At 43.3% G+C, this 13,430-nt stretch overlaps 1 protein-coding gene across 1 annotated transcript in view; it reads right to left on the bottom strand.

Annotated features, from left to right (window-relative positions):
• CAMK1D (calcium/calmodulin dependent protein kinase ID) overlaps positions 1 to 13,430 on the bottom strand; it is a 188,227-nt gene that overhangs the window by 106,036 nt on the left and 68,761 nt on the right. Inside the window, exon 2 of the mRNA XM_026033280.1 lies at positions 9,875 to 10,006. Coding sequence (XP_025889065.1) covers positions 9,875 to 10,006 — 132 coding nt within the window. The remainder of the gene's footprint in view (positions 1 to 9,874; positions 10,007 to 13,430) is intronic.

The raw sequence follows: 13,430 nt of genomic DNA, 5'->3' as shown, positions 1-13,430 counted from the left end.
AAAAACAACCCCATGCTGATGTGCATTTTTCAAACACTTATGTCAGCGTGAGCTAATGGTTGCTCCCCGTGCCCAGTCCGCGGAGGTCTGAGCCTGTGCACGTTGCCAGCTGGGAGGCTGTTCAGCTCAAGCTGTAAAGACGCATATTTTTAAGTGCAAAACAGTCGCGGTTTAATCCCTGATGCGTCAGTCAAGGCAGCAGATATCACAAAGGTATGAAGATATCTGAGGCTGGCTGTTATTCCGTTTGGGGGAAAACAAACAGATTATATATAGAAGCTTTGGACTGAAGGCAGGAGGAGGCAGCCTGGTGTGCGTACACTCACGCTGCACACTYTGCCATTAGGTGCACGCCAGTTATTTCTTATTCACTAGGCAGCTACAAAATACTGATTTATTTGCTAATACTTCTTGTTAATATTCCTTTTGAAGCTTGCAAGTGAACTGCAGTATTTTCTTAAATGCCTTCAGAAAGGAACAGATTGCCTCTAAAAAGTTTGAACTCACCTACACCTCCTCATCAGAAAGAAATAACAACTCCTCAGCGAGTAAAGGAGTAAAAAATGTTCCCATTAAAGTCCTTCTGCAATTTTAATTTCATAAAATATCAGGAAAAGTAAAAGCTACCTGCCACATTTCCTTTGGGAAATAATTTCACAGTCTCGGTACTAATACAATAATACTGTACTGATGGTACTAATACTAATGCAGTATTAAAACAAATCCCAAAATTTCTATACTTACAGAGGTTTAAGAATTGGGCAATATATTTGATAACCAGAAATGCAGAAGCATGGGTGCTATTAAGGAAAATATTAGTCCTTTCTTTGAAAAGTGGTTTAATTCATAGGCTATAGTTGCAGAAGCACAACCCCCTCATATGACCACTTGTAGTCCAGCATAAAAATGATGTATTCTGGTTAACTCCAAGCACATGAATATAAGGTACAATAAAACAAAAAATGAATTTTTGACAAAAGAAAATCACAATATTAAGATTTTAATTTATAACAAGACTGTCATCACTGTTTCCTTGGTTAAACTGAAGACTAGGGCAGCCCACAAAATAATCGAGTCTCCTGTCAATATAGAACAGTCAATATGCACAGATTTTTTTTTTTTTTTTTAACCAACTTTTACTTCTTCTTCAATCCTCCTATAGAAAACAAAATTTTATGTGCAAAAACATTGTCAGCCTGGCTCAATGTGTGGTACAGATGACAGCTGAAAAATTAGTTGACCAAATAATGATTAATTTATTAAGTTCTCACTGGTGTAACACATTAGAAAACCCAAGCCACTGATAATGCTACTGATCTAATTTCATAAAACATAGTGCTAAAATATGGCAGGGGGTATTCAGAAAGCCCTTGAGCATGCTGCTACGGGCAAAGAGCTGCTGTGGCCAAAGAGGACTCATGGAAACTGTCTGTTCTGATAACATTTCTGTTTCTACCTTCTTGAACTGACATTTCTGGAAGACTTTGATTTTCTTCCTGTACATCATGATCCACCAAGAAATGCATATTGATGATTTCCACAGCAAGTGAGATTTGCACCAGATGGAGGTGCTTACCTTGAGGATATTTCCATCTGGTTGCTTGAATCCTACCTTGGGTTTCCCAGTTTTACTTTATGCAGTGCTTTGCAAATTATACCCTTAATTCACCACTCAGATGCTCCGATGTCATATGAATTAGTGCCACAGATTTTAATAGCATGAAAGTGAAATAAAGGAAAAACCATTGACTGTTGGATTGTGGGCCTGAGTAACTTACCCACCATAAAAATAAGGCCATTTTGTGGTTAGAAGCCAGCTGCCTCCAAACAGGACATCACAATAGTTTAGTAGAAACCAACTGCCTCCAAACAGGATATTACAATAGTTCAGTAGCAAATACTGAATTTATCCAGTTAATATCTCAGGATTAAGTTAAAAAATACAGGTGAAATGCAATATATTGACAGTGTTTTGAGTGGCACCTTCCCATTGCAAATGATGCTATTAAGTAACCTTTTATACGTATAAATACAAATAAAGAAATGACTTTCAGGGGAAAAAAACTTAGTTTTGGACCAAACAGTCAGATTACTTATGATGAATTTGGTGAAAAAACAAAGGGGGAGTATTTTGACTAATGAAACCACTTTGGTCTACATCTTCAGTGTCTGTTAGGCACTGAAATACCTTGAATATCTGGCCTTCAAGCACTTTCYCTGCTTTCCTTGCTATTACCCAAAAAGCTACATCCTCCAAACATTATTTTGCACAATTTTGCAGCAATGCTTCCAACAGTAGTGTTGTAGCTTCTAATTCCCCACRTCCCGTGTAGCTTGGCTCTTCTCATACATGTCTGTCCTCCCATAGCGAGACTGGATGACCTTCACTTCTGTAAACTACATAATCCCAAGCTGAAGGTTCACAGTTGCAAATAAGATAACTCTTAGCTTTAAACACGTGGGTGGAGCAGAGACAGACCTCACGCATCCAGATATAAAGCTGAGTCATTAAACAAGCTGTCAGATCTCATTAAAATGTCTTTATGCATCTTTACAGTTCTTTCCTCTCAGCTGACAATAGCACATACGATCAGACCTTAGTATCACTGAAAAACAATTATAACCATCTTCTTGAGTAACAAACACAGGAAAAAAAAGGCAACGTTCTTACTCTTTAGTTAGACCCTTTGGAAGGACCTCAGCTATGCACAGGACTGGGTCCACTTAAAACACATTAGGCCCAGAAGGAAGACTCTAACTAAGGCTGAAAAAATCCACACCACAGATTTAAAAGCGTCTGAGAGCTATTCCAGAAAGCATCTGTTTCTTCCATAACGCCCTGAATTATTTTTCAAGCCGGAGCTCTGAGCTCCWATGCGCTTTCCTCCCCCCGGCCTCCCCTCTTCCTCCCAGGACAGACCATTTTTCAGTTGAGTTCAGGCTATGGGCTGGCCTTGAAGAAGAACAGTTATGTAACGGAGATTTGATAAACCATCACCACGCAGAACGAGGGACAGCTGTATTGCCATCCCGCAATCACACTCAAGTGACTTATCACACTCCAACCTATTTAAAGGAACACAATGGTCTACATACCCACAGCATTAAGGCAGGTTAAACCCCCAAAATGTCACGCACTCTCACTAAAGCTATTACAGAGCACACTGAATGTAAATGAAACTCTGTAAAACCAGAGAAGCTATAAGGGATTTTGTTTGGGTTTACTGTTCCGATGTGATTTTTCTTTCTCATTTAATGTATTTTAGGATTTTTAAGACGCTTTGATCTGCTTCCCTACATCTGCTTACATCTAATCTAGCATGAAATATGATCGAGGCAGTCCTGGGGAGCTATGTTTTCCTCTGCAAAGTTTCTAGTATCTCAGTCATCAAAAACGGTTTCAGAACTGATTCAGGTTTCACTTTTTTTGTAGCCAAAGAATATTTGTAGCACACAGAGTTGTTAAGAAGCCAAATGTTAAGTGCCAAGGCAGAGGTGCCCTGTGCCCTGTACATATATATAGGGTCCGATTCACTTTTGCCTGCAACCCGAGAAGGGCAATTCAGCCAGTCTGCATCTCCTTGATTCAGGAGATGATATCATGGTCCAGATGCCAGCCCCGAGGCATGCCCAGATGTCCCCCTCTGCTGCAGCATTTCTCAGGTTTGGCTCCTTTCCATCCCTAAACTGCCTCTCTAGCACCAGTGCCCGAGGCAGTGCCCAGACATGAGCCTGGCTCCAAGGGGGAGCCTGGAGGTCTTGCTGGGCAGGAATATTTCCTAAGAGGGCACTTGGAGGGGTACCTGGGTCTGACCAGCAGATGCACGATGGCAATTCTGATGTCCTACTCTTTGAGCACGAACATCAACATCGAGGGGACCACAAGTGACTTGCAACCACAGAAAAGAGGCATTTAGCTCCCAGCACTCGCCCCTGTTTCCCTGGGTTTGTGCCAGCCTGTGGCCATCTGTGGGCCCCACGGATGAGGAGGTAGCTCTTGGAATGCCCACCCTTCAGGGAAGGCGAGCGTCAGCCCGTCGTCCACCCGGCACAACAGCAACCGCATGAGCAAGCCAGCTTTTAACAAGTAAATCTACATAAAAGCTTTCTCTGAAAGCGATTACTTAATATAACAGCCAGCTGTCTCTTCATTTCTTGCTGAGGCAGCCTATCTGCTCRCCATTACTCATGGAGGGGGAAAAAAGCAAGGCAGCAAGCTTGTTTTGTGTGTAGGGTAAGCAGAGCTTCCGAGAAATAATGTTACCTGATAGACAGAGTTGATAAGTTTTTTTTTTCCCTTTCATTTCTTTAAAGTAAAAGAGCTTGCAGTGTTATGGAGTAAAGAGGAAATTAGGCTTCAACCCCTCAAACACCAGCCCTGTATKTCTTGGTACACTAAGATATACCATGTAATCCACTGCTTTTAGGCTAACACTTGTCAAGGCAGGATCTGAGAACCTATTCAATTAGACTGGCCCTGTATTCCGAAACTGTGATGTTTAATGGTTAAATAATTACCACAGAAGAGTCTTGGTKGCACCAAAAGAACCTAACTGGGCAAATATGTGACTATCCCAGTCTGGAAGAGCAGAAAATTTTAGCTTASAGAATCAGCTGCAGCCTGGATAGAAGGACCTGGCCACCCAAAGCCACGCAGGAACATTAACCTGAATTAAATACCTGAGTTTATGTTAAGCCACATTAAACTTCTGCATGACCAGTTTTACTCAGAATTAATGTAGCCTTTGATTCGGAGTTCAATTACACCAAAGAGTTTAACAGGAGGTAACTAACGTGTTTCAAAACTAACTTTGGATTCATCTTCCTGAAGGTGATCAGGCAGATAAACTCTTACAGAGAGAGACCTGGAAAACAGAAGTTTTGGGGGGAGATTGCTGCTGGGCTACCAAAAAGGGCACTTCGATTCCAATTTAGGGAGGTTTTTCACYGCCGTTTTTCACTAGATTTTGCAAGGAGCGTGTCCTGGTGAAGCCTCCCAGGCTACACAGAGGCTGTGCTGGCACCTCTGCCATGTTATGGCAGCAGCTCCCGGCTGTAGGTGCGGGCACATGAGGAGATGGCAAATGCCTGAGCATGAATCACTGCCKAAATAGCTGGTCCCCAGGTCTTCTAAGGAGAAGGCAATGAAAAGCCCTGGCAAAATTTCAGCTGACCTGCTTAGAAACAGTCTGATCATGTTGTTTCACGGGAAAAAAAATGGCTTCAGTCTGCAATTAGGCATGGCTGTGATTTGTAATGAAGAATTTAATGGTGCCTCTCCCAGAGGAGAAGAGGAGGTGAGAGGAGCAGATAACTCTGTAATTTGTAAGAGACTGGAAAAAGAATCCTTGTTCAGTGGAAACTAGCTAATGCAGAGTAGGATTTGCCAGCTAAACAGTATCTGCTTCACAACACACCTACTTGGGCACATCACTGCTATTAAGCAATCTATGCACCTGGATGCAGAGCTGAATGCACTTTAGTCTTCCTCCCCTGACTTCATTTTGACCCAGCACTGGATCTATATGCAGTTCTTATATGGGCAGCACAGCTAGAAGGTTCCTTGCAATTAGCAATGCTGTGGCCAAGAAGAAATCAGGCACATTTTTCTCTGCCTGCCTCTTTTAAGGTTGTTCTGTTTTATTCAGCTACAGCCTCAAACTGGCACTTTTCTGCAGTCCAGGCTTTCATATCACCTCCTGCCTTCAGGAACCAGCCTAACAGTCAATTCATCTTTCAGCGTGTTCACAGCTCCACAACTGCCATACGTGGAAGAAATTTCCACTGTTCCATAGCAAAAAAAATGGAAGGGACAGAATTTACCTTTTTGCTTTAAAACCAYAAAGCAGCTGCTTCGGGGTAGGATCTGAACCCCCACATCTCCTACTTTCCACTTCAGGTCAGAAAGAGTTTGTGCAGCCTCAGGGTGGGCACATGCTACAGTTCCCTGCAGGCAGTTGATGGATCCAGGATGGTTCTACTTAGGACATCCACTTTTCTTCCTGTAACTGATTCTAAAACATAGCACATGCTTTCTGTTGCTCAAGGGAGGAATCACTGAGCAACCTGCACACGCTGCAGCTCAGGTTCTCACCCAATGCTGTGATAAATGCAACATGACAGTGCTCAAGAAACATGCAGATGAGACTTTTAGGGACATGGTTTAGCAGGCATGGTAGTGATGAGTTTACGGTTGGATTTGATGATCTTGAAGGTCTTTTCCACACATAATGATTGGATGATGCTATGATTTTGCACCATGTCCAGCTGCATGCAAGCAGCATGCTGTCCATTGCAAGCAATAGCAATGCTTGTGCATCAGGACATCATCTGGGCACAGGCTGAAGACCACGTGAGCTCCCTTCCTGGTGCACTACTGAACACAGGTGCCTACAGGCTCCTTCACCCTTCTCAGCAGCACCCTTACAGGCCTGAGTTAAGCAAGGTAAGTTCAGACTACTCACTGATTTCACTGGGATGAGTTACAGTCTAAAATTAGGCTCATGCTAAATACTTTACTAAGATGGAGCTGGAGGAATCTGTCTGGCGGAGGCTCCCAGATTAACTGCAGATTTACTCTCTCCTGATAYTGCATTCAGACGTAAACTCTTTCCTCGCTGTGTCCCCACCCTATCCAAGTCTTTGGGGAATGTTGCCATGGATTTCAACTGGAAACAAAAGAGTCCATATTGGAAGAACCCTGTTAAGGTTGCTAGGCGTAAATATTGACTTAACGGCTCTTCCGTCTTTTTTCTTTTTTAAGAACAGATTTGTTGGCCATGGCTGGAAAAAAATAAAATGATCGAGTGTGCATGATTCACTCTGGCACTCACACAAACATGCAGATCAGTTGGCTGGCAGCTTGCTCCTCTGCTAGCAGAACATCGCTTCTAAAATGTGTCATTTTGTTTTGGCAGCCACAGTGTCCAACCCCCAGACAGAAAGAATCCAAGAGATTAAGTCTTCTACCTTCCCTCTATTTCACATGGGGGATGCTGACCTTTCCTAATACAGAAWATTTGCTTAATGCTTCCAAAAGCTTTTTGCTGATGTCTGAGACATGCAGATAATCATCAGGATGACAATGTACCACAAGTCCAGCCCAGAAGCTTCCCTTCGTGTAAAGAAGACTCCTGGGTCTGCAGACATGAGAAATGACTGCAAAAGGAACTGCAGGCACAACTTCTTATTTAACAGTCTCCAATTGTTTCACAGACAATAAATACTAATTGGAGCTAATTACAACAGGGTAAATTAAGACACAGGATACTTTAGATCACACAAGGAAGTCAACAGCAGCAGTGAGAGGAGATTTGAGTTTTGCCCATTGAATTCATGTTTTCACCACCTGGTTCTATTTTCCATAACACTCTATGCATAGACATTAATCCTAAACTTTAAAAATGTTATTTTAAATACTACTTCAAAACATATCCTCCAAACTCTTCTCTATATTAATTCTGCCAGATCTGGAGGATTCAGTTGTACTAACAAGGGGACAAATCTCCTCTACAACAGTCTGAGGTGCAAAGCATGTGTGATACTTGCATGCAKCAGTTCTGGTCAGCACAGTCTCTGACTGCCACTAAAAACAGGGGAACTAGCATCTTGCTAGAGAGCTGGCAAAGGCAGCAGTGAGTGTTCATGACTCCCTGGCAGACACCTGTTTGACAGACAACCACAGGAATTCAGGAACTGTTGCATTTCATGGCACTCTACAGATACCTGGTAAACATCTCATCAAGAGAACGACCAAAACTTCATGACTGAGTGTAGGAGGGAAAAGGGCAGTATCAGATGTGAATCTTCTCTTAAGAGGACGCAAGGAGTTTGCTTCTATTTCAGCTGAACAGGGAGTTTTTGGAGACTTTTATCTCTATGGGTTTGAGCTCTCTCCAAAATCACAATGTAAGAATGCACAGGGAGACCAGCATCTGCACATGTGCAGATCTGCATTCGCTCTGCATCCATGTCCTTTGCTCTCCTCTCATGGAATGACAACAAATTGCTACTGGCAGGCATCCTTTGTGCACATCCCCTTCCAGCTTGGCTGGTTGGGTGCGTAGCTGGTTGAGGAGACCACTCTTGATGGTCGTGCAGGTCAGCCTGGGGCAACCTACCCGCTCCTTAGACCTGCACTGGCTATCCCCACTCAGCATTAAGCTACCAAAACCAACAGCAGGACACTTAGATTCCTTGGAGCTAAGACCACCTCCTTCTATTGTTAGCAGAAAGTTGACTGAACAGGGAGACAGATTGATATCACTTCTCCTCAACTGTAAACAGATCCAAGTGGGCTTTTTCTTTTTTTTGTTATTTTGTATGGGTTTCCTTAGCAGCACATACAAATTCAATACTGTGACTGCTAGCAAAGATTTTTGAGAATAAATACAAAGACATCCAAGCTTTATATTAGCAAGAGCCCTGGAACAGGCTGCCCAGGGAGATTGTGGAGTCTCCTTCTCTGGAGATCTTCCAAACCCGCCTGGATGCCGCCCTGTGCCCCGGGCTCTRGGTGTCCCTGCTGGAGCAGGGGGTTGGACTAGATGATCTCTAGAGGCTCCTTCCAACCTCAGCCATTCTGTGATTCTGTGCGAATGGCTCTATAGGAAACATCAGGAGACAAAAATGGAAAAAACTCTCTTATGGTCCTTACTCACGTCAGGCAAGATACCAAGCCGATTTAATCGTACAAAAATAAAGAATTTTCCACCCACACGCTCTTTAGCCCTCACTGTTTGAATAGCACAGACAAGGCACTGCGTCCTGTTTTCTCAGTAAACTGTGTGCAGAGAACAGAAAATCTTCACAATATAGAAGCAACAGAAGACCTAAAGGATTTCTCTGTTCTCCTATCTTAGGGTCATGGCAATCCTAACTGCATGCAAACTTGCCAATCCCATGTGAGYATCTTTGGGATGGTTCCATACAGACAGGAACTCTTTCAGACTGCCAAATAGTGGATGCTGTTGCCTGGTAATGGATTCATCAGAMGTTGAGCTTTACAAGAGGTTTCTTGCAACATTAAACAGCAAGCCATATGCTGCTTAAATGCATGCAACAGCCTTTCTTAAAATGTATTTCTTTCTCTTAACCTTCTGTTGATTTCCTCTCTCTGATGCAACTTAATCCTGCTCCTCTGCCCAAATGATGTCTGTTTGAGATCTAGCATTGGGTTTACGTTATTGTCACCTAACATAGGTCCTGAAAAGGCACTTGGACCAGAGGCTTGTAGACATGTTGAAGCCCCTGCTACTCTGCTGAAAACAATCCCTTCTGCCTRCTGGGATGGCTGAGCTTGCTCTCAAAGCCAGTCTTTTGGTTTAGGTTGTCTGAGCATTTAGTGCAGAGATATCTAGTCAGCTTTAAAGGTTTAGGATCAGGCCAGCTTTAAATATTTAGGATCAAGTCAGCTTTGACGGTTTAGGATCAGTTTTGTCACAYGGTGCTCAGATGACCGGCCATCAGCTTCTAAACAACCAAGAGCTGAGGCAAGAAGTCCCACTAAGAATGGAGTGCCCAATATAGACTGCCACCAGTATGCAAAATAGGATGTATTATGTCTAGTCAGCTTAGGTTAAGTTGYGTATAGATTGCTTTAGAGCAGGTGGAAATAATAACCCTGACTTTGCACCCCTCAAAGCCAGTGACCCAACTGCAGCAATCATTAGTAGATAAGGTCACCTGGCTGTATTAATAAAASGAGGAAACTGGAGCATTTCTCAAATCATTTTCAGCATCAGTTAAACTCAGGTGATCTGCCTGGCTGTGGTGGGCTGCACAACCTGTCAGTGTGAGCTGCCAATCGAGCTTCCTATTCTCTAAATGCAGGTATCTAATCAAAGCGAAGAAGAAATGAAGGTTTGATACTTACTTTCTYAGGACTGCAATTTCATTCTCTATGCTGCTCTCCTTTCCCTTCAGCGCCTTCTTGGGAATGCACTTGACTGCAAATAGCTTCCCACTTGCTCGCTCTTCAGCCAAAACAACTTCAGAGAATGCACCCCTGAAAGAAGAAAAGAAAAACCCTGGTTTTAAGTGATGTCATTTCTGAAGGAAAGTGTTAACTGAAAAGCAGCTACGGCATCTAGTTCTGCCGCTGCTATTAATGACAGCAGTGGCACTTTTAGCATCTTTCATTGCCTTACGAACGCATGCAGACATTCACATTGAGACAAATATTACAGTGTTACCAAAAACAACAATTTTAATCAAGAGCCATAGTGTAGCAGAGACATGAACACAGGTGGAAAATCAGAGGGTCCTATTTCTGCCTCTGCTGCTGATTTGCTGCATGATGCCACCGATGGCACTTTTGCCCTTTCCGGAGGTTCTGCAGACTTACTTCACAAAATACTGCAAGTCCGTGGCGTTTTCAGGGCTAAATCACCCAACTAGTGCCAGGAGCAACTTCTGGGCTCCGCAGCYACCACAAGAGGTCAGGGCCCCCGCCGCTGTCCTCTCCGCGAGGCAGCGCGGAGCATCCGGAGCGTCCTGGTGATGCAGGCAGGGAAGCCGCTGCGGGATGTTTCCATGCCCACCGGATTGCTCGGCACAACACACCACCACGGGCAAGCCTGGGAGCCCCAGAACGGGATTAAAACRCAAGCCCGAGCATCTGCCTTCGCAGCAGCCTCCCCGCGGTTACCCCAGCGAGGAGAACACAAATAAACCAAAAGAAACCTCATCAGAGAAGCCAGGCGCTCRTTGCCAGGAGTGGCCAGGGCCTCTCCCTCGTTGCTTATGCCATCACAGTCTATTATTTCTTGCATGCTCATTTCTTCCCAAGTAGCACATCCCAACCCAGCGCTTGTCCAACAAGCTCGAAGTCTCCCAGCCGAAGGGTCAGGGTTTATTTACATGGAACACAAAAACATACAGGGCATTTTCCTTCTAAAAACATACAGGGCATTTTCTTTCTTTTTGTTTCCTCCTTTTTCTTCCACCAGTGAATTATTTTGCTCTCTTGCACACTGAAAACTCTGTTTTCACAGCTCAGGAGCAGGCTGAGGGAACACCACCGCGCTCGGGCCAGCTCTTCCCCTGTTAATATTTGATCACAACCTCATTAAGCTACCGTGAACTTTCTCTGCCTTTCATTCCTCGTGACCGCCRGTTATCTAGATGCTCGGGGATAAACAGCAGCTCCTTCCTTGCGTGGCCAGGCTCTTCCTTTTTAATTCCTGCCACGGGGATGACACAGGCGGGCGCTTCTGACCTCACGCTCGGTTCCTGACTTGTGAAACAACCGCATGAATCATTAAGCCAAAGGATAGATGAATCAGGCAAAGGAAGAGRGTACTGATGGGGAAAGAAATAGCCTCTGTTTACACAGGACTGCTCTYGTAGTTAGCAGCAATAGGGAAACAAGGGCAGGAAGTTAGGAAGAGATTAAAAGAGGCTGTCACAAAGTGTTTTTGGTAGTTTGTCTACATGCAAAAGTAACCCTTTAAGCAAAGGGTAAGAAGTTAATCTGCATTTTGTCTGGTTTTGCAAAGACAGGACAGTGGTCCAGGTCGCATTTAGACCRTCTTAAGTAAAGGGACAGTCGCTGCTTTGGGCTCTGCCTTTTGTATGTAACCTACATGGCTGGTCAGAGCACCACCGACTCCAGCCTAGAGCCCACACAATTGGTCATGCAGTAAAACAGAATAAAATCAAGCAATCCAATGTGCTTTTAAAGACCTAATCTTTGCTTTCCTATTATCACACAGTCCTAGCTATTCAATTCTCCAAATACTGTTCTCATCCTGACCCTTATATTTGGGCTAGCGAGTCTGAAACTGCAATAAAATCCTTTTATTGGGAAGACTGCTCAGGACTTACCAGCTTCAGTTGCAAGCCAGGGTGCTCAGACACCCTAGCTCTGCTGGCAGCTGTATTTCACCAGCCCCTTAAGTCCCATCTGCCGCAGCTTTCCACACTGCACTTTACTCCAGCTGTGTCTTGAACAATCTTTTTGCCTGTAGTTACAGGCTGTGCAAAGCAGCATAATCAYACTGGTCATTTACAGATCACACAGCTCTCCGAATGTTTATGAGACTATAAAAACACAGAAAGCTTCCATTCTGATYTGGATTTCATTGCCATTCTCAGACAACAAAATGAACTAAATCCCTTTATATCCTTCTGTGTAATAAGCCCAGCTGTGGGAAATGCCTCTATTCCAGCTGTCTTCACAGCATTCCTGCATTAGCATCTMCCTACGCTTAATAGGGCAGCCACGGGGTTCAATGGCTGGGATCAACCTTTGGCAATTTTATGTGCCTGAAATGCCCTGGAAATGGGGCGAGACTCTTTTCAGAAGTGACCAGCAATAGGACAAGAGGCAATATGAATTTGAGGAAAAGCCTCTTYAGGTTTGCTACAGATTTCTCCTTCTGGTGAATCGATGTGCCATTTAAAATCAAGGTATTACTTTAAGGTCTTCAGCACTTCCTAAAATTCTTAACTGACAATTAATAATCATTAATTCAGTGTACTAAGTGATATGAAATTGATTTTAGAATCAAACATTGTATTCTACATCCTCTAAATGACAGGACTTTTTGTCAAAAGGACGTTGTTTTTATTAAGTATCATCCTATAATTTTATGATAAAAGAAAGGAAAATTATATGGAAATTTGTTTGACAACCAGAATGCATCATACACCTGCAACTGATAGGATTCTGGATTAACACCCCACCTCTGCTAGACGGTACCATGTAGTCTTTATAATGATATGTTGCTCCCAAGACATGCCAGTTTTACCCCATATTCCAGTAGCTCCACAGTCATAACCCTAAGACAGAACAAAATCCTGAAGACACTTTTGAGTCCTGTCCTTACGGCACTACATTTCCCTTGAGCATTTTCCCATCCAAATCCTAAATTCCTGCAAAAAATCTATGAAGGACATTAGCAAACAGAGATGGTTTATACCATGTGAAATACTGAGGAATATTCACTCTCTGAGAATATCTGGGGGAGTTTAGCTACCCTCCTCCCCAAAAATATAGTCCAAAAATGATTTTTACACTCATGGACCAGGATTTTCAAAAACAAGGAAAATGAATCCATTCAAAAGATTTGTCTTTAAAAGCATCTGTGTGGTTGGGATCTCCTATTCTGTTCAGAGGGGAAATAGTGAAGAGCAACAAGCCTGGTGCCCAACCATCTCCGCCTCTTTGAAAGGGGACTTTCAAACTCCCCTAGGAGCTCTGCTGATCCTACCCGGTATCTACAATTAGTATATCAAAAAAAGCAACACACTTTTGAGAAATCAGGACCATGGTTGAAACTCCTAAGCATGAAACTTCTGTAAAATTAAACCTMCTAGTTAGATGCCAATGTAGAATTGAGTTGACTATTTTTCAGAGTTGTAACCATGTTATCTTTTAACGTAGAGCATCATTTTCTTCAAACTTCTAATTAAACTATGGAATAACT

The sequence above is a fragment of the Nothoprocta perdicaria genome, unplaced genomic scaffold, assembly GCF_003342845.1.
Source record: "Nothoprocta perdicaria isolate Ctin4 unplaced genomic scaffold, notPer1 scaffold_127, whole genome shotgun sequence".
Classification (NCBI taxonomy): Eukaryota; Metazoa; Chordata; class Aves; order Tinamiformes; family Tinamidae; genus Nothoprocta; species Nothoprocta perdicaria.
This window is presented reverse-complemented; position numbering and strand designations above follow the sequence as displayed.